The sequence below is a fragment of the Vulpes lagopus genome, chromosome 4 (assembly GCF_018345385.1).
Source record: "Vulpes lagopus strain Blue_001 chromosome 4, ASM1834538v1, whole genome shotgun sequence".
Classification (NCBI taxonomy): domain Eukaryota; kingdom Metazoa; phylum Chordata; class Mammalia; order Carnivora; family Canidae; genus Vulpes; species Vulpes lagopus.
The window spans coordinates 111,580,945-111,601,516 of NC_054827.1; the positions used below are offsets into that span (position 1 = coordinate 111,580,945).

At 48.3% G+C, this 20,572-nt stretch overlaps 1 protein-coding gene across 4 annotated transcripts in view; it reads right to left on the reverse strand.

Moving 5' to 3' along the window:
- NTRK3 (neurotrophic receptor tyrosine kinase 3) overlaps positions 1-20,572 on the reverse strand; it is a 382,091-nt gene that overhangs the window by 244,422 nt on the left and 117,097 nt on the right. For all 4 annotated transcript variants that reach the window (XM_041751778.1, XM_041751779.1, XM_041751780.1 and 1 more), the window contains 5 exons: positions 12,112-12,269; positions 11,219-11,361; positions 10,646-10,787; positions 9,905-10,201; positions 1,428-1,451 (listed from right to left, as the gene is read on the reverse strand). In XM_041751778.1, the coding sequence (XP_041607712.1) occupies positions 1,428-1,451; positions 9,905-10,201; positions 10,646-10,787; positions 11,219-11,361; positions 12,112-12,269 (764 nt within the window). The remainder of the gene's footprint in view (positions 1-1,427; positions 1,452-9,904; positions 10,202-10,645; positions 10,788-11,218; positions 11,362-12,111; positions 12,270-20,572) is intronic.

A 20,572-nucleotide genomic window follows, 5' to 3' on the forward strand; every position in this document is an offset into this window, starting at 1 on the left:
CCACCTCGGGAGTTCCTGCTGGAGAACATCCCTGGGCTCTGCGGGGCTCCCCAGAGACCAGATCCCCATCCAGCCACCTGGCTGGGGCTGACAAGTCACAGGCAGGCTCCACAAGGAATAAAGGACCCTCACTGCCACCCCCTCTCCCCATTCCAGAGTAAATAATGTCACCTGGGATGCATCATAGGGCATTAACTATTAGACACAAAGGAGAAGAAGAAATGGTTTGGGATCCAGACCAGGGTCTGGATTGGGCATGTTCTGTTGGTGATAGCACCTGCTGCTGACATTTGGCTACCCTCTGCCTAGGCCCTCCTTTCCAAGTCCCTGGGTCTCCCATGCCCTTCCTTTCGCCCCCTCTCCTCCTCAGGGAGACTGGGAGACCCATGGCCCCCGGAACATCCCACTGACCACTCCCTGCCGGCAGATTTCAGAACACAGTGGCAGCCCAAGGTAAGCTGCAAGGCCATATGCCTAGGAAACACCACCTTTTTCCAGCAAGGCCTGGATGGGAAGCCAAGTATCCATTTGTCCTCCATCTCAAATCACCTTCTGGGCAGGAAACAGCCCCAAACTCAGAATTCTCTGGAGGGACATTCTGTGAGATAGCAAGTCCTCTCAGACCAAGGACAAATGAAGGAAGCCACGGACGATCTTCACGTTCATGCCAAATAGTAAGGGGCATCCTCAACAGGACTGACTGTCCATGATCTTAGGCCACACACAGAGCAGAAATGACAGTGACGCTTCTCTTACTCTCCCATGAGAGAGAAAAGGAAAAGTGATAAATGATTCCTCCACAGCCCATAAGCAAAACACCAAATGTTTTAGGGGACGCCTGGGTGGCTCAGCTGGTTAGGCATCCAACTCTTGATCTCAGCTCGAGTCTTGATCTCATCAAGCATCGAACTGGGCTCTAGGCTCACTGTGGAGCCTACTTTGGAAAAAAAAAAAATTCCCCACTTAGGGACACACAAGCCTATCAGGAGGCCTTGTGAATCACTCACAAGGTGAGTCTCAGCCAGATTCTGGGGCCTTCTTAGCAGGTGAGAAACACCAGTTTAAAGGCTCCCCATTCTCTCCACAAGGACAACTGAAATGATTAACAGGGATCTACCTGGACATGGGAAACTCCATGTTCTTCCTGACACCACCCCTTCCCATACAGACAAGGGGGACCCACAACATGCTCAGGATTTAGGGGACTCCCTGGGGCAAACAGAGGCACAGAGCTCAGGGGGTGTGCAACAGGGACTACCCAAGAAGTGTTTCTGCTCTGCAGTTCCCCTATAAGTGCCCAAGATGCTCTCAGGTGCCACAGGTCTGGGGATGTGGCCATGGAAGAGACAAGAGGGCTGTGTGGAATCCACAATTACCTAAAGCATCAGAACAAATCAGTTTCAAAGCAAAAGGTAAAGCAGACTTACTGGAGACAAAGTTATCCGTGCTCTCTGCAAAAAAGACAAAGAGATAATTAACAAGTGTAATAAAAGCCAGAACAGATGCACTGTATCCTCCTAATGGGTACGACCTCTCCCACTCACCACAAGTCCCCCGTTATCCCAGCGACGGAAAACTAAACTCTTGACATATCAGCCCTCCCCCAAGCTACTCTACTCCTTTAGGAGGTGGTCTCCCAAGTGGAGAAAGAATAAGAGATAAAACTGGTTTCAAGGGAGGTGGCCCAGCCTACCTGGGATCTATGAGATGGAAAATTGTATCTAGACCCAATGTCTCACCCACAGTCCTCCCTCCTTCAGGTACCCAGATGGCTGGGGACATTGGTGGGACCTCAGAGCCAAGAAGAAAAGCTGCAGAGTGGGCTTCCCTGGACCTTTCTTGAAAATGCCAGCTATAGGGATCCCTGGGTGGCGCAGCGGTTTGGCGCCTGCCTTTGGCCCAGGGCACGATCCTGGAGACCCGGGATCGAATCCCACATCAGGCTCCCGGTGCATGGAGCCTGCTTCTCCCTCCGCCTGTGTCTCTGCCTCTCTCTCTCTCTCTGTGACTATCATAAATAAATAAAAAAATTAAAAAAAAAAAAAAATTTAAAAAAAAAAAAAAAAGAAAATGCCAGCTATGATTCCCAAGACAGAATTCCTCAAATTGATATGTAGAGTTTAATCTATCGGGTACCTGAGATGTTCCTGGTAATCTCTCTCTGAGTCTGCCCATCCCCCAGATGAAAATGTGCTATCGGATCTTTCCCTCTAGAAATGGCTCACTTGATAGTGAAAGCTCATTATTAGACACTGAGGATAAGCCAGGGGCTGGGCTGAATGCTTTATATAACACATCACTTAATCCTTATAACCATCCTAGGAGGTGGAGAGTGTTATCCCCGTTTAACAGAAATAGAAATAGGCTTTGTTGGGCCAGGCAGGATCAAGGGGGATGGGGAGGCACCAACAAAATGGCGGCAGACCCTCCATCTTATTACCCTCCCCTGGGAACTTTCCCATCACTGCAGACGGCCCAAGGACACTTCATGGGGGGGACAGGACCTATGCAGGAAACCTGAACCACACCTTACCCAAACACCATATAAGGGCATAAGCAGTTATTGCCCCATACCGATTCCACCAGTAATATGCCCTAATACCTATCACCCCATACAGACACATAACCCCTTCCCCAACCCCTTAAAAAAAGCCCGCTTATACTCCCCTAGGCGCAACTTCCTGGGCCCAAGACTTCCCCAGCTTCGCTTCCATTGCTTCCATTAAAAACTTGCCTCGACCAACTTTTGCCAGGCCTCTCTATTTCATTTCACTACCAATTGGATTAAACCTGACAGGCTTATAGAGATTAAATGACTAACTGAATCTCCATGAGGGCATAGACTGAGCTGGATTCAAATCCAAGTCTGGGCTCTTAACCACTTCATCAGAGATTCTTCAACTCCAGCATGCAATAGAATCATCTAGAGGGCAATCATTACCATTCTCCAAGAAAAGGAATGAGGGCTCCTTGGAGAAATGCATTGTTTCAGGCCTGGGGCAGACAAAGTACAAGATGTGCCTAGAACATCTTGTGGTACTAGAAAGTAAGAAAATGCTTCCAAATTAACAGGAGCATGGGAAAAGAACATAGAAGCCAAAGTGAAGGAGCTTCCAATGACCAAATCTGGGACAATTTATGCAACAAAATAAACAAACACAGCCATGGATTGTTACAGGCTGAATTACATCTGCCCAAAATTTGTAGGGTAAAGTCCTAATTTCCAGTACTTCAGAATATGACTGTACTGGGAAACTGGGTCTTTAAAGAGGTAATTAAGTTAAAATAAACTAATTAGGGTGGACACTAATCCAATATGATTGGTGTCCTTATAAGAAGAGGAGATTAAGAAGGAGACACACACACAAGAAGACCATGTGGAGACACAGAAAGAAGACAATCAATCATCTGCAAGCCAAAAAGAGAGGGCTCAAAAGGAACCAACTCTGCCAACCCCTTAAGCAGACTTCTAACCTCCAAGATTGCAAGAAAAATAAATGTCTCTTGTTTAAGCTACCCAGTCTATGGTACTCTCTTAGAGCAACCTGAGCCAACTACACAGATTATAAGTCATTGCACAAAATATACGTCCATGAGTCTATACCAATATAAATAAGTAATTGAATAAAAACACAGGAAAAGAAGAGAAAGCTCTTCCTTACAGTAGAATCTCACCTAACAAATGTAGAAAGAATGAGGAAAACGGGAAAATCACCATGGACAAATACCATGCTAATAACTGTTTCAGGCAAGAATCACCAATGAATGCTAAAATTAATGTGTGGAAGCATGATAAGGCACAAGACATTTACAAAGTTTCAAAAAATCACCTTGCAGTAGAGAACCCTGGCAGATACCATGTTGACCAAGTGGTAGAGTTACCACCACCAGTAATTAGAGGTATAGATACCATGTACCCCCTCATGTGATGACCTGAAAGAACACAGCATCATTTCTATGGCGTTCATGCCAAAAACGTATAACTGGCATTTAACTGTGAGACAAGAGCAGACAAATCCAAACTGTGGGGAAATCTACAGTATAACTAGTGAGTATCCTTCAAGAGCGTCCAGCTTGGGGTGCCTGGGTGGCTTAGTCCTTTGAGCATCTGACTCTTAATTTCAGCTCAGGTCATGATCTCAAGGTTGTCAGGCTCTGTACTCAGAGGAGTCTGCTTGGGATTCTCCCTCTGCCGCTCACCCTGCTCTCTCGCTCTTTCTCAAATAAATAAGTAAATACTTTTTTGAAAGTGTCCAGCTCATGAAAGACAAAGACAGACTGAGGAATGTCCCAGACCGAAAGAGAATAAGATGACAGAGCATCTAACTGCAGTGCATGATCCTGCACTGGGTCCTAGAGAAGAAAGGACAGTAGCAGACAAAACTCAAGTCTGTAGATTCGATAACAGTGTTAATATCCTGCTTTTGCACATCGGACGATGCTTAAGTAAGATGATACCATTTGGGGAAGCTGGGTGGAGGATACAAGGAAGTTCTTTGTACTGTTTTATTACTTTTAGGGGGTAAATCTTTTTTTAAGATTTATTTATTTATCTGAGAGAGAGACAGAGTGAGAGAGGAAGCACGAGCAGGGAGGAGGGGCAAAGGGAGAGGGAGAAGCAGGCTCCCTGCTGAACTCAGGGCCCAAGGATCATGAACCAAGCCAAAGGCTGAAGTGTAACCAACTGAGGCAGCCAGGTGCCCCAGGAGGTAAATCTTAAACTATTTCAAAATGAAGAGGTAAAAAATCTTAAAATTTTTTTCAAAAATTTTTTTCCAATAAACATGGATTATTGGTCCTCACCCCAAAATTTCTGAGTCAGGAGGTCTGGGGAAGGTCTTGGGAATTTGCATTTCTACCACATTTTCAGGTGATGCTGATGCTGCTGGTCCCTTTGAAAACCACTCCATTATGTTACATCTACTGCTGTCATGAGCCTACCACACCCTGAAAAATAAGAACTCCTCATTCATTCATTCATTCATTCATTCATTCATTCACCGGGGGTCTTCAAGTCCTCAGCTAAATCCTCACAGTCACTGTAATCATGGCTCTATTAGATATGCACGAGCAAATACTCTAACTACCTGTGGGACAAGTGATGCTTTCTGTGAAGGAGTCTGGAGAAAGTCCTATTTACAGTAAATGCACCATTAATAGCTGGCTTGTCTCTTGTCCATTTTGTGTCATTTGGGGAAGACCAACAGAGCTTTCTCCTAATTCCTGAGCCTGCCCCTTATGCTACCACCCTCTTGTAAACTGCAGGTAACCAAATGCCTGAGGTGTGGAAAGGATGGAGGAGAGAGGGCCCTAGCCTTGGCTTCAGAGCCCAAGGCAAGACAGGCATCAGATCAAGTCACAGTTAATGCTGATTTGCATATTTCTCATAAGGCTCCCATTTATTAGAGAATATTCTCACATCAGGCAAGTGTTTTGGACAAGCCTATGAACCCTGTAATCTCCCAATCAGCCTATGTGCTTAACTCCCTTGCTGGAGCCTGGGAACATTCATCCATCCGGGAAGCACATGAGCCTTGGGACAGGGACACCCTCCTGGGTCCCCTCTAACCAGCAGGGGGAACTCAGAATTCAACACTGGAAGAGGATGGCACCCAGGAATGGTCCTCACCTCCTGCCCCACAAGCAGCTGGGAAGGACAACTGGATCCATATGCAAGGTACCATCTGAACATGAGCAGGGTGGGCATGAATGCATGCTCCCCCCATCCCAGACCTCATCTCTTCCAGTCCCAAAACTCATCAAGAAGGACCTTGTGGGAAAAGGCTGTGGGGTCCAGAGGAGGGAGAAGAGAGGCAGAAGCTTGTGTCCAAAGAGGTGAACTGAGAGGCTTCACGTGTGAGCAGGCCGTGGGGAGGCTGCACCAAGGCATCTGCTCTCACTGCCCATCCGGCACCCCATCTGACACAGAAGCCTCATCTCACCTCTGCTGCACTCAGCTGCTGGAGGCTCCAGCAGGGGGAGAAATTCCCCCTGCTCCCCGCTCCCACCAGCAGCCTGGAACTACATTCTAGTCTCCACAGGTTCCTTAGGGCAAAGAAATCAGCCTTGATAGAGGCTGAGGGCAAGGGGGCAGTGATTTCTCCCACTGTTTGTACCCAGCGTCCTAAGAAAATTCTGGTTTCTGCTACTGTAAAATCTCCATGCAGTAACTCGACTTCCCAGAGAAGTAAAAAATAATATATATATATATATTTTTTAGTAAAAAATAATAATTTGAGAGTTACAGCAGCTCACTTATTCCTAAATGTTTTGTCAGGTATTCTCAGGTATTTGTTGCACATGCGCATGCAAACACACACACACACACACACACACACACACACACACACATACAGGCCTTGGCAACATTCCTCCTTCTTTCACATCATCATCTAAGGAACTTCACATTCTCTCCCAGACCACAACCTTCTAGCCACCACCTCCCACCCTGCTGTCATCCCCAGCCTCACCGGCTCTTGCCTTCCTGACTCTTGAATCCCTGATTCCTCCTAGCTTTCCCATTCACATGCCCGGATCCCCTCTGGCAGCCCCTCTTAGTTCCTGGACACCAAAGAGGAGTTAGCTCCACGATTCTAGAACTAAGCTCCCTAACCAATCCTGGCAGGGACCCCCTTCACCAAGGTTGGACGCCATGCTCAATGTTCTAGTGCCTCTCTGGAAATGCAGAAGGAAAGAGATATGCAGTTTAAAAATAATAACAAAGTTTTCTAGAACATTTTCATTTTAACGTCCTACTCTAAGAAAATCCTTACTGATGGCAGCCTCTGCATTTCCAGATTGCTCCATTAAATATATTCATTCTGATCAAATCTCTCCTATGGGTCTTAGGATTGTGCAGAATCAGAAAAGGAGACCAGTACCTTCAGATCTTGTTTTGCCCCCAAAACAGTCACCCTTGGGTGTGCTTCACAAAAATATAAAAATAAACAGTAACTCTGTCTGTGCTTACTCTGTGCCGAGCAGGAGTAAGCACTTTCGGTGGATTAATCCACTGTGTATGAACTCATCTTCGCCACAGCCTTTGAGGTAGAAGCAGGGGACTGAGTGATTTGCCTGAGATGACAAAGCTGATGAGTGATTATTTAGAGAGACTGGATCCTGGCAGCACAGATGGCTCCGTAGCCTTACGTCTAGACGATGTTGCCCAGAGCCTGTTAGAACAGCCAAGCTTGACCAGAGAACGCTGCTTCTAGAACTCCTACCTTCACTGTATCCCTCCATCCCAAGAATCCTAGCAACAGCTGAGAGCTGGGGCACCTTTTCTCTGTCTGGACTCAGGTCTAAACCCTTAGCATACTTCATCAAATCCTCATGGCAACTTAGGGAAAGAGCTTTGGTTCTCACTCCCATTTCACAGATGGAGGAGCAGAGGCAGAGTAGAGATGGCCCTTCATGCATGCAGCCACATACCAGGTGCCAACCCTGGTCTAGGAGCTGAGGCCACTGGTTGGTCGGGTGGCGGATGGGATTTGCACCTCTATCTGGCTGATTTCAGAACCTGTGCTCTTAACCTCTCTGCTTGCCTGGGAGCGAAAGGAGTCCCTGTGAGAAGTACGATGTCTCAACACTCTCAGGGCAAAAGAAAAGAGCAGGAATCCACGGAGAGCCTTCTATCCAGAGCTCAGCAGGTATAAGGTTTACCGCCTGCTCCTCCAGATAATTTACTCTCCTGAATGTTTAGACGTTTTGTCATTTGACACGACCGGCCCATCTTTTCCCTGTCACTGCCTTTTCATCATCCACTGATTCCTTTAGGTTCATAAAACAAGAAAACCTTCGCACAGGGCGGCCCTGGCAGGGTGCACCTGGGTCTGAGGAAAATGCTTTGGGGAGGACTGTTTCCCTTCAGGTGGCTCTGTGACTCTATCTCCCACCTCCTGGGGCCAGAGCCCACCAAACAGCATGGCAGTGGACTGCAAATGAAGGAGCACTGAGTCACCTGCAGGCTTGTTAAAACACTCCAGGGGTTCTGATGCAGCAGGATGCGAGGAGGGGAGGGAGACTGGAGAATCTGAGTTCTAACACATGCCCAGGTGAGGGTAATGCTGCTGGTCCGGGGAACCCTCTTTGAGAACCACTGTCCTAAGGAGACTTGACAAGGTAGCAAAGGGCTGCTGTGTCTCTTGGAGACAGAAAAGGTATCTGTCCAGCTGGGAGGAGATAGAGAATTGCTCTTAGGACAGCCTCTATGGGGAGGAGTCCAGAGTGGCTCACCCTCCCTCCAGAGCATTCCTGGGCTCCCTACTCTCTGCAGTCCCCAGGAGCTTCCCTTTGTAAACAAGCATTGCTTCAGGGGCTTCATTCCTTGCCCATCACGGAGGCGTACATTCTGCTCTTTAAAAGCACAATTCATTCTCTCATCATTAGATGGACACAGGCAGGACAAAAGTGCTTCCTCCCTAGCCCTTCACGCCAGCAAGGCCTAGCTTGACTGGGTGGCCCACAAGAACAAAGGATGTCTGCATCTAAAGGCTGCTGCTTCCACAGCAGGGACTCTTTCAGCTCCCAGGGCAGAGAGGGGTGTGGCCCGCAGTGGGGAAAGTCCTGAGACTTTCTACTGGGCCTCAGGGGATGATGCTAGAAATGTTGGGCCAGATGGGACTGCCAGGATCTTACACATCAGCACGTTCTGGACCCTCTCCCGAGCCAATGGTGCTCCATCATCCTTCCCTTGGACCTCAGCGGCAAGAATCTGGCCTTCCCATGTAGCTTTCACTCTGGGAGCTTCTAGCTGGGATTTCCTTGCCCTGTGATAAATAAGGCCTCCTGGAGCTGCTACCCGTTATATGTGGGCTGTGACGTCACTTTCACATAAGCAGATGGGACACAGTGCTGGCTCCTCCTGCCCACCCCACCCCCGTTTCCGTGTGTGTGTGTATGTGTGTGTGTGTGTGTGTGTGTGTGTGTGATGGTTCTTCTCACTCAGTAGAGATGGTTCTTCTATCTCACTAGAACCCATGAGTTCTGGAGATTGAAGGTCATCCGGCCTGTTCCCAGCAGAAATCACCAAAGTCACCAAAGATACTTGGTTTCACAGACAAAGCCCATCAACTGCTGAAGGTACCAGGAGATAATATAACCCCATACACTAAATCCTCTGGGTGTTTCCTTCTGCAACTTAGGAAAGTATTTGAAATACTGTAGCCCAGGCAGAGACAGAGTCACCTCCCAAACAAAGTTCTTTCATTACTTCGGTTACTACCCTTGGCCCAGCTGACGTTAGCGCCAGCACAGGCTGACGGCATCCGGTACTGGTGCAGTGTACCACAGAACAAGAGAAAAGCTCTGAGTTGGCAGCCTACTCCCTAGCCAAGCCTTGCTACCAACCAGCAAGAGAAGGAGGTTTAGCTCACACATCTATTAAAGATGGGGTTGAACCATAGAGACCCCGAAGCCCCTGCAATGGAAGGTCATCAAACCATCATTGTGTCCCAAAGCCTGTCGTAGGTGCTTTGTGGACCGGAAGTCATTTAAGAGCCATGTGATTCTTACAGGAGCATTGTCATCGGACCCATTTCACAGATGAAGGCAAGTGAGGCTCAAAACAAGCAAACTATGGTGCCCAAGTTTTACAACAAATAAAGGACTACGTCGAAATTCTCTTTCTTGTCTGGCTCAGTCCCTTCCTCTACCGGAATAGGGCATGTCTGTCTGTGTGCAAGTGCACATTTTTGAGGGGATCTGGATTTTTCCTCTGGAGACTATGCAAAAATGGAGGCTTTATCTGGCTTACATAAAATGCTGGTGGGAGCTGAATATGCCCCAGCATGAGTCTGGTTACCTGAGGTAACAGAAGCAGGGTTGACGCTGCACCCTCTCCCAGGCTGCCCCGCCCTGTGCTCTGGGACAGAATGAGGAGGCCCGAAGGTGGCACGGCCCTCACCTGGGAAGGGCTCCTTGAGGAAGTGGCCGTTGATGGTCTGGTTGGCTGTGCCCAGTGGGTTTTTGGCAATGAGGGTGTAGTTGCCATTGTTGTAGTGGGTGGGCTTGTTGAAGAGCAGACAGCCCTCGGAGACCTCGCCCTCCTGGTAGTACTCGACATGGGTGATCTTGGACTCCCGTAGCGGCTGCCCGTTGTGCAGCCAGTGCAGCGTGGGTGGCGGGTTGCCTCGCACCACAAACTCAATGCAATGCTCCAGGCGCAGCTCCGGCTCCTCAAGGCTCACCACGCGCGGAGGGTCTGTGGGGGGACAGGCTGGCTGACTCCCAGGATACACAGTCTCCCATGTCCCAGAGCAGCTGACCAGAGACTGGGGTGGGAATCCCAGTTCTTCCCCCATCCAGCTCTGGTAAGACTGAGAGGATAAGAGGCTCCCACCAATACCCCTGCCACCTTCCCAAAACGGGGGAAGAGAGGGCTGTCTTCACCTAAGCTTCCCGGGTCCACCACAACTGGAGGACCTTTGAGGAACGTAACAGAAGGCAGACTCGGGCCAACTCTGGGGTATCCTGAAGACGTGGATGAGTTGGAGGCACCCATCTTCTGAGGGACAGAGACAACCTTTCTGGGGCTACTAGCTCAGGACTGAGGTGCTTGGTCCTGCCCCTCCTAACCTCCCTGCCCCTGCCTCCTGCACTACCATCCCTTTGATACATGGTAACCCTCCATACAGCAGCCACTCACAGTGCACAGTGAGGGCGACACTGGCATTGCTCATGCCCACCACATTCTCCGCAATACATGTCAGGGTGAAGCCGTTGTCCTCACTTGTCACATTTACCAGTGTCAGGTTGATGGCATGTACGTTGGTCCAGTTCAGATTTGTCTAAAACCCCAATAAAAAAAAATCAGTTTCTATAAGGGGGCTCCTCACCCACCTCCCCAACACCTTCGGGAATCAAAAAGAAAAACTGTACAGAAAGTGAAGGACCCTTTCTTCCTGCCACACACACTGACCAAGTGCCAGACACTCTACAATCATGAGCTCAGGAAATCTTCACAGTCACCATATGAGGGGAATGGCAGTATTATCCCCATTTTACAGATGCACAAACTAAGGTACAGAGAAGTTGATTAGCATGCTTAAGATCAGGTTGGCTAGAGAAGATTGCAGCTGGATAAGAACCAAGCATGCACAAACTTTCCCTTTTCCTCCTTATTCTCACATCCCTTGCTTCTATTCATGATTTAGCTCATGTGGACAAAGAGGTCATGGCTGCCCAGCCTTCTGATGGGGCCAGAGCTTAGGATGCCTACCTGGTGGGTGTTGATGGACTGCAGTCCAGTAACTATCCAGTCTACATCGGGCAGAGGTGATCCAGAGCCATTGCAAGTGATGACAGCGTTGTCACCCTCTCGTACAGTCAGGTTGACGTGGCTCACACTGATCTCAGGGAGGTCTGGGAGGGAGGACAGGATGAGTGAAAAGATAAGCAAACACTTAATACCAAAACTTTGTCTCTGGGGTCGGTGATGGCACTTCTCAACTCAACCTGCTTCTGCTCTTGGAACACCCCCAAGTCTCCGAATCTTCATAGCACCTCCCCACAGACATCAGAGCTCAGAAGTTAAGCCCAGCTGGACTCTCCTACAAGGCAGACAGCAGGTAGGATTGGAGCAGGTGCTCAAAGAATGTAGTTCGAACAATGAGGTCAAATGGCATCTTCCACTTTTGGACACTGGCTCTCAAACTTTGGTCTGCTTCAGACTCCTATGAAGAGCTTGCTAGAAATTCAGATATCCGAGACCCATCCTAGGATCTCATTAAGTCTGTTGGGTCTGGGGAATCTGCTTTTCTAAAAGTACTGTAGATGCTCTTGATACAGAAGGTCTGGAGACCATGCTTTGAGATATGCTCCTTCAGATCTGGTTGACAAGTAACTCACAGAGAGAAAGGACTCCAGTGCATTAAGAAGGGGCACACTTAACACTTGTCTCCATTCCTGAAGCCAACCTTCTGCCCTGGCAGGCCCAAAAAGGAACAGGAATGAGCAAGGAGGTAAAGAGTAAGCCAGATCTGCACCCAGTGCAGAGTTCAAGACCGGGGGTGTGTGCAGAGGGTGGGGAATGGAAGGCCCTCACTGTGCAGGCTACTGTGCAGGCTCTGAGGGATCTCCCTGGAGCCTGCTGGGGCTGGGGGGCTCACTCACCACACTGGCTGATGTTCATACGGAACAGAGGCAGCTGCGAGCCATCGGCGTTGATGCAGTAGAGGTGCTGGTTGTTCAGCTTGGCCTCTCCCTGCTCCTGCCACAGCTGCATCCAGCGGATGTCACAGCTGCAGTTGAAGAAGTTCTGCTCCAATCTCCTGTGGGTAAGAAGACAGGGGAAGGGACCTCCTGAACCAAAGATGAGGCCCAGCTCCCTCCCAGGGTCATTGAAGGAGGCCCCCACCTGCTCTTCAGGGATTAGGGAGAGAAGGGATTTAGCAAGGTCTTGAAAGAAATTCTAAAAAATACTTGTAAGTCCACAAATTATCTAGTTTTTGAACTATTAAACTCACTTGCAAAAAATGAAAGCTACTCCACTTAACTCACCTGCCAATGAGACCCTTTTAAAATACATCAGCATGGGATGCTTCTCTTCTCAAAACCCTCCAGTGGATTCCCATCTCACTGAACGTCAAGGTCAAATGTCTACAGGGTCTGCACTGCTCTCCATGACCTCTGATCTCATCTCCTACCTCACACTCCCTTCCTCTTCTTCAGCCATACTGACCTTGCTGTCTGTCAAGTTCACTAGCATGACCAGCCTGCTCCTGCCTCAGGGCCTTTGCACTTGTTGTCTGCTAGAATGACTCTTTCACTTCAATAAAGAATCATACAGCCTTCTCCAGTCACTGCTGTAAATAAGCTACCACTAACCTCTGCCTTAGCACTGCCCAGTCCCCACCCTATTTTCTTCCTTCGAATATTTGTCATTGCCCAACATCACTTAAAGATTTATTCGCTTGTTTATTATGTCTCCCCAAATAAAAATTAAGCACCATTGAGCTCAGAGAAACTGCCTGTTCATTGCTGTATTGCCAGTAACTACAACTGAGCCTGGCACATAAATACTTGTTGAATGAGTATGAGAGGGATGGGAGGGAGGGAAGGAAGAAGGAAAGCGTTACTCTCCCTGGGTAGTAGGTGGCTAGTTATTTCCAAGATCTGCTCAAAGCCCATCTTGGGACCAGCTTTATTCTTCATAAATTCAACAAAATCCTTACTGAGCACCTGTTCCATATCTGGCTATGGGCTGAGTGCTGTTGACACAGAGGTGAATGAGACAGTCTCTGTTCTGCAGGAGCACTCAGCTTAGTGAAGAAGAGCATCTGATAGGGAAAGAGTCTGGTTCAAGGTCTTCCTCCTCCAATGACTTTCCTTGTGACTTAGAGCAAAGTCCCTGCCCCTCGAAATGGAACTATCCCATTAGGGGGACAATTAATGGTATTCATTGATGTAAGACTCTTCAAGTAAAGGGCACCCAATCTGTCTAAATGTCTGGATCAGTAGAAGGAACATGATTCTCTCGGCTGGACCAGTAAGAAGACAAACCTGTTGGTGCCCAGCAGGAGCTGTACTAAGCCCCAGGATATTCCAGACAAGGGGTGGAATTCCAAAACAGAGAGGCGTGCATCAGAACTGATCAGCTTTCAGGAAAAAGGGAGACACTGGTAGAGGACTCAGTGTTTCCCAGCCAGTGGGACACCATCAGTAGAAGGTGCCAACACCTCTGCATGATATTCCTTTAGTCTAAAAATACGCTGGCTTTTCTCTTAGCTCTTTCAGAAAAGGAGGAGGGACCTAGCCTTCACTGAGTTTCTGCTTCCCACAGCCACCGTAGGAGACAGCCAGCACTATCCCCTGTGCAGATGAGCATCCCTTTCTTAGGTTTGGAAGGATTAAATGTGCTTCATGTGCTTGAAGTCCCCCGGCTGGTGTGAGACAAAGCAGGGCTTCAAGCCCCAGCTTACTGGACTCCAAACCCCACACTCTCTCCACCCGTCTACCTGGTGCCAGGCACTGCTAGGTGGGAGGGGAGATGCAGAGGAGTCAGCATGACCCCCGACACTGCAGCTCCGGGGCAGAGACCAGGGAAAGAGTTCAAGGTGATGCTGGAGACTGAGATGGAAACACAGGAAAGAAAAGCCGCACCAGGGCCCAGAGTTCATGTCAAGGGGCACGGGGAAACAAAGCTGGAAGGAAGAATGAAAGCCAGACAGTGCAGGACCTTTACCACCACATCAAATATCCATAGGTTTGGAACTCATCCAGGGGGCAGTGAGGACCACTGAGACCTTCGGAGCTGGAAATGATGTGAACAAAGCAGATCTGTAAGGAGAGCAACCCGAAAGTACTGTGCCAGAGATGCCGGCAAGGGAAGAGCCTGAGAATGGCCACCTGGTGAGGGTGCCTTCCACACACAGGGTACTGTGTGGTCAAGAAGTCTGTGCATTTCTCAAAGCACCTGGGCAAAGGGATGAATGGGGGATGAACCCCTTGACTTACATGCCTTGACTAGACCCAGTGCCTGGCACGAGGCTACGTGCACGCAGACAGGGCACCTCCTCATTCGCACACGAACAAGGGGAGGCCAACAGGCTGGAGGCCAATGTTCTCCAGCTTTTAGGTCTCAGAACTCCTTTTTTTTACTCTTAAAAATTACTGAGGGCCTCAAAGAGCTTTTGTATATGTAGATTATACCTATCACTATTTACCATTTTGGAATTCAAATAGAAAATTTTTTTTTTTAAGATTTCATTTATTTATTTGAGAGGGAGCAAGCACACGGAGTAGAGGGTGAATCAGACCGCCCGCCAAGCAGAGAGCCCAATGCAGGGCTCCATCCCAGCACCCCGGATCATGACCTGAGCTGAAGGCAGATGCTTCACCGACTAAGCCACCTAGGTGCCCCTCAAATAAAAAAATTTATAACACAACACCGCATTAACACAAACTCCCATTCGTCACCAGAGAAATGATGTTGTCACCTGTCATGTGACCTCTGGAAAACACTACACACCTTTGGAGGAACAGGAGTGGAAAGGGCGAGTAATGTCTCAAATTCCACATTTTAGTTTCCCCAACAGGGTACAGGGGACCCCACGGAACCCTGGACCCCCGTGTAAGAACTGCTGCCTCGTTAATAAGGGCGTAGAGAAGACGGGGAAGAGGGAAGGGAAAATGGCAGAGACACTGTAAAAGAAGGCAGGATGGTACTGAGTGCTTTACTGGAGGCAGAAGGGAAGAGTGGAGATGACACCAAGGTTTTCAGCTTCTAGGAGACAGGAAATTCAAGGAGGAGAGAAGTGTCTCTAGCTGAAAACAGAAGAGAAGGACCCAGTGGAAAAGAAGAGGTTCACTGTATGAGGAATCAGGATGAGTCCCTAGAGGAGGAAGATGGACAGTGAGGCCGAGAATCGTGGAGGTGTGTGCCTGGTGGGAGGGCAAGATGGGGCCATGGCGGAGACCCCGGAGAGAGTGGAGAGAAAATAAGCAGGCAGGACAAAATGAGAGCTAAGAAATAAAAACAGGATGACATTCGTGTCATACCTACTGCGTACCACCCAACAGCGTGCGTACTGCCCTGAGCACCAGCCCCACTCAACCCTCCGGTCGGGGAGGAAGCAGAGGAAGGGCGATGGCAGCCTTGGACAAAGCAGAAGGTCAAGCTGGTGGCCCAGGGGGTGGAGGACGGGAAGGCCTGAGGATGTGGACCTGTGTTGCGGGGCGGCGAGCACAGGCCTGGCAGCCCTGCTGGAAAGACACTGAGAGTCCAGATGCTTGCATATCTGCAAACTGAACCAGGTCAGCCCGGCTGTTCCCAGATGCTCGCTTGACAAGATGCAGCCATTCATTATGAAGTAGTTGTAAAAATACAAATTATCCACCTGGGTGGAAAAGATTAGCTGGGCTGGGTGGGCTGCTTCGAGCCGCATGTGCTTTGTTCGGTCCTGCCCTGTGGTGTCCCCGGACTTCTCAGCGCCCCCTCACTCCCCCACAGAGCTGACAGGGCCACAGCATCCTGGGCCATGTGGGAGAACGAGGTGGGATGGCACCGCAAGACATTTCCACCCATTTCCTTCCATCCTTTTCCTCCATGATCTGGTCCACCAAGGAGGGACTCCCCAGGAGACCTGGCTTCTCGTTCATGCTGGAGTCTCCTGCAAACTGCATAGAAACCTTAAGCTTCTCCCCCCACCCCTGGGACCTTCCTCCTAGAAGCCAAGATGCAGGTACCCAATAGAAAGCATGCTGAGTCAGGAAACATGGTGTCCTGGGCGTCCCACTGAGTGAACTACCCTCGTCTTCACCCAGACCACAGAGGGTTCAGGGACTGGGCCAGAAACAAAGAAAAGCAGCATGTAGTCTACGGGACACTGTCCCTTCTTCCAGCAAGTCAGGTCTCAGCCAGGGCTGCAGGGGCTGTGTGCAGGAGCCTGAAGGCTTTCCCTGCCCCATCAATAATGCAGGCAGGCCCATGAATAATACAGCAGCAGCTGCTTCAGGGCAGAGTTTACGCACACCCAGCCCCAGCCCCAGCATGGCCTGGGGCCTGATCACAGGGCCCTAGGGGCTTCCGACACATTAACTCTGCCCCATTCAGGCATATGCAAACGCCTCACCACAAGGCCTAGGCCATGATGCTTGACGATGTATTTAGAAAACACTGGTTCCCCTCCAGCCATCACTCTGGGGTTCTTCTCTCCTCCACAGCCATCCTGGGACTGGCCGCAGGAGACAGGGAATGGAAGTAGATCTGCTGTTAACCAGGGAAGCACGTCCCCAGGTCCAGGTGATTGCCACTGGCCTCCCAGAGATAACAAGACAATGGGAAAAGAAGGACACAAACAAAAGGTTTGAGTGGAGCCTGGTGTCACGTTGGGCAAAGACAGTGCCCTGAGCTGTGTCTCTCACAAAAGACCTGTTTGGGTCCTAACCCCCGAGACCTGCAGATGTGACCTTATTTAGAAATTGAGTCTTCATGGATGTGATCGAGTTAAGAATCATGGGATGATCATGGGACAAGATCATTCTGGATTTAAGGAGGGCCCTAAATCCAATGACAAGTGTCCTTGTAAAACAGGAGGGAGAGACCAAAGACAAAGAGACAGGAAGCAGATACTAAAGTGGCATTGACATGAGCCAAGGAACACCAGGAGCCACCAGAAGCCAGAAAAGACACGCAAAGTTTCCTTCCATGTGCCTCTTGAAAGGAGAGTGGCCCTGTGACACCTTAATTTTGGCCTTCTGACCTCCAGAAGAATCAAGAGTCACTTTCTATCTTTTGAAGCCTCCAAATTTGTGGTGATTTGTTAAGGCAACCCTAGGAAATTAATATGGCAAGTAACTTCTTCTTCCCTCAGGCTCTGCATTAACATCTGTAAAATGGGGGTAATTGCGCTCGACCCTCTTTCTGCACAAAGTTATTATGAGGATTAGCGATAATACATGTTAACATGCTTTGCGAATTGAAAGGGGCTATAAAGAGACCAGAAATTATTATTACAGTAACACTATTATTAACATGATCATTCAGGGACTTCTCTGAGAGCCGTGGAAAGCGGTCATGGCCAAGACTGGGAGAAAGTGCCAGGATCGGCCCAAACTCATCCCCGATACCAAGTTAATATTTTACCAAGTCGATTAAATCTGCAAATTACACCAGAGGTAATTATCACTTTGCTTTAAGAAAATGAAATATTCCAATCTGTTTTAATCATGTCTGCTCTGTGCGTGCAGGGTATTAAGAGAAGCCTGTTGAAGATACATTAATGGTCCTTAGGGTATTTCTGGAAGGTTTCTGTGCTGTGGGTTTATATCCTCTGGTGCCTCCTGCCATTGCCTAAATTGCATCATGGGATTCAGAATCCAAGCTTCTTTTCTTTCTAATTCATTCTTTATCTCTAAGACAATCTCTTTTATTCCTGCTTTGATTTCTGGACAGACAATTCCAGTCTTCTCCGTAAGGAAAAAAAAGAAAATCTTGATATAACCAGAAACTTCGGAGAGCAACCGTGCAATGCCAACTCCAATTTCTGCAAACCTGTGCCACTGAAACAGTGTTAAGTACTCTAAAGGGAGTCCTGAAAGATGCTTCCAGTTCTTGCAATAAGAGAAACACAGCCTGGACCAGTGAAGGGCAATGGGCCAGGGGTTCAGCCAAAACCATATCCTCCATCTGACAAAAGTAAGAAAAAAATGAGTAAAGGAAGCCTCCAGTACATGACAAGGGCTCTGAGATGCTAAGTTGTCTGTGTTTTTTTCCCCCAGTGATTCCACTTGGGAAGTCACCATCTTGAGAATGGTTTCCAGAAGGAGACAGTAAGTATGGGGTGGGGGTTGGGAGGGAGGGTTTGCTGAGTTGATTAAGGAAAGAGCACTCATCTTTGAAAACAGTAGACCTGAATGGTGGTAATGCTAATTATCATAATACTAATTCATTACCATTTGTAAGCTGTGATCTTGGACCAGTTGTTTAACTTAGCCAAGCCTCGATCCCTCATTTGTAAAACTGGTTATATGATACCTCCCAAGTGGGGTTGCTCCAAAAATAAGACAGGACTTTGTTCATAATAGGTGCTCAATATATGGTTCTTTTGTCTCCTCTATTGTTGGAAAGTCATTCTGATGGAGAATCCCAAGAGCATCCGTTCTTGTATCACAGGTCCTCCAGTAGGGGAGGGTCTGGCTGGGGTGGGCAGAGATCCTCAATGACAGAATGAAATGTGCTGAGAAATCACTGAATGCCCTAGTTTGCCCCTTCTGTTCCTGAAAAAGATGGCTCAAATCACACTCTGGCTTTGTGATCTTCCGGCTGCCACAGCACCAAGAGCCATCTCCCCCTGGCCTATCTCCTTCAGAGCCAAGATTCTTCTTCCTGGAAATACCCAACCCATCCCCACAGCCCGCCCCCCCCCCCCCCAGCCCACAGGCTCCATTGGGCAGACCCTGGCAGTCTAGAAAGCTTGTGGCAGATGGTGCCATGTGGACTAATCAGGAAGTCGGACAAGAAAATACTACCACCTCCCCCCACCCCCACTTCCATTTGCCAGGAACTGGGATTGTTTGGATTTTAATCATAGCCACAGCTAAGAGCCAACATGAGGCCCCTCTGGCCAAAAGATAAATTTTCCACTCTCAACATTCAATTCTTCCTCAAAAAAATAGACCCCTACCAGGGCAAGTGCTCCATGGAGGGGGGCTTCTTTATTTTCCAATGTAATTTTTTTCTTATTTAACAATATGACAGAAATAAAATACTCTGGGACATGGTGGCTCTCACACTGGCTCTCACTGGAGGGAATGTCTTCATTCCTCCATAAGTCACATCTAGCTCACCAGTGTATTGATCCTGGGCAAAGATGAATGCAGAATCCCATGATCCTCTGGGATAAAACTGACATTTTCTTTAAATATATATCCATGGAACAACTGTTTCTAAAACTCCACAAAACAGGTCACCAGGGCAGCACACCATTGATTTCACATCCAATGATTTTTTTAGAAGGAGCACTGAACGTTTTCTCAGTAATTCAGCCAACTGCAGACTCCAGGTGTCCCCCAGAGAGATGCTGTCCCTCGCCTCTTGAGGTGAAGGGACAGGCATTCAGGGAGAACCAGACACAAGACTCCCAAGAAAGAGAGCTCCCAGTTAGCTCCTTTATGGCAGAGGCCCTGACTAGTTCTAGGCCAACATAAGAAAGAACTGCAATCATGCACTTTCCGAGAATTACTGCAGAACCGATCCTTGAATTGGAAACAGATTTTAAGAGGCTGAGAGACAGCTAAGTATAGTGGTCAAGACCTTGAGTCCATATGCTACCACTTGGTTAATGGGTAACTCGAAACAAGGTACTTAACCTTGCTAAGTACACCTCAGTGTCCCCCAGTATGAAGTGATAGTAATAATTCCTACCGGATAAACTATTACAAGAATTAAATTAAATAACGTACATAATTCGAGAGATTGCTTGGCAAAATGCCTAGCACAGAGTCAGATCTCAGAAATCGTTGTTAGTAGTGATCCAAGCAGTCATATTCATTTAGTGCTAAGGTTTTTTTTCCCACCTACAAAGATGGGAATGAATACAAAGAATCAAGTCTAAAGGTCTGGCATTTAGCTGTCTGTGACATCAGTGACATCATCTAGCTTTTCAGTGTTGTATAAACAGATAAGTATATACTTACCTTTTTTCAAATTTGGTTAGTTTTTAACTGATGTACCTCAGGATCTCAGCTCTATGTGACTAAAGAACTATGGTCATTACATCTATGTGCCCATACCAGAGGAGTAGCCCAGAAGGAGGCACAAAATCCTCAGAAAGGCAGGCAACCCATAGCAGTATTGTCCTAAACTCTCCGACACTGTTGACATCACCTCTATACTTCTTGGCCCTAGAATGGCCTTTCAAACAATCATGGGCATTCAGGTCCATGAAGATAAGTAGGGTATACGAGGCCATCATCGGGTAATGGGTTATTGGGTCCCTGGATGTAAATGTTCCCCTCCCTGACCAGCTGGATTGGAAAAGCTAAGATTATGACGCATCCATGAACTCAGGTCTTCCCAGGTGGAGGGAGGACAAGTTGAAAGGCCAACAGCATGGGCAGAGATCCAAGGCCA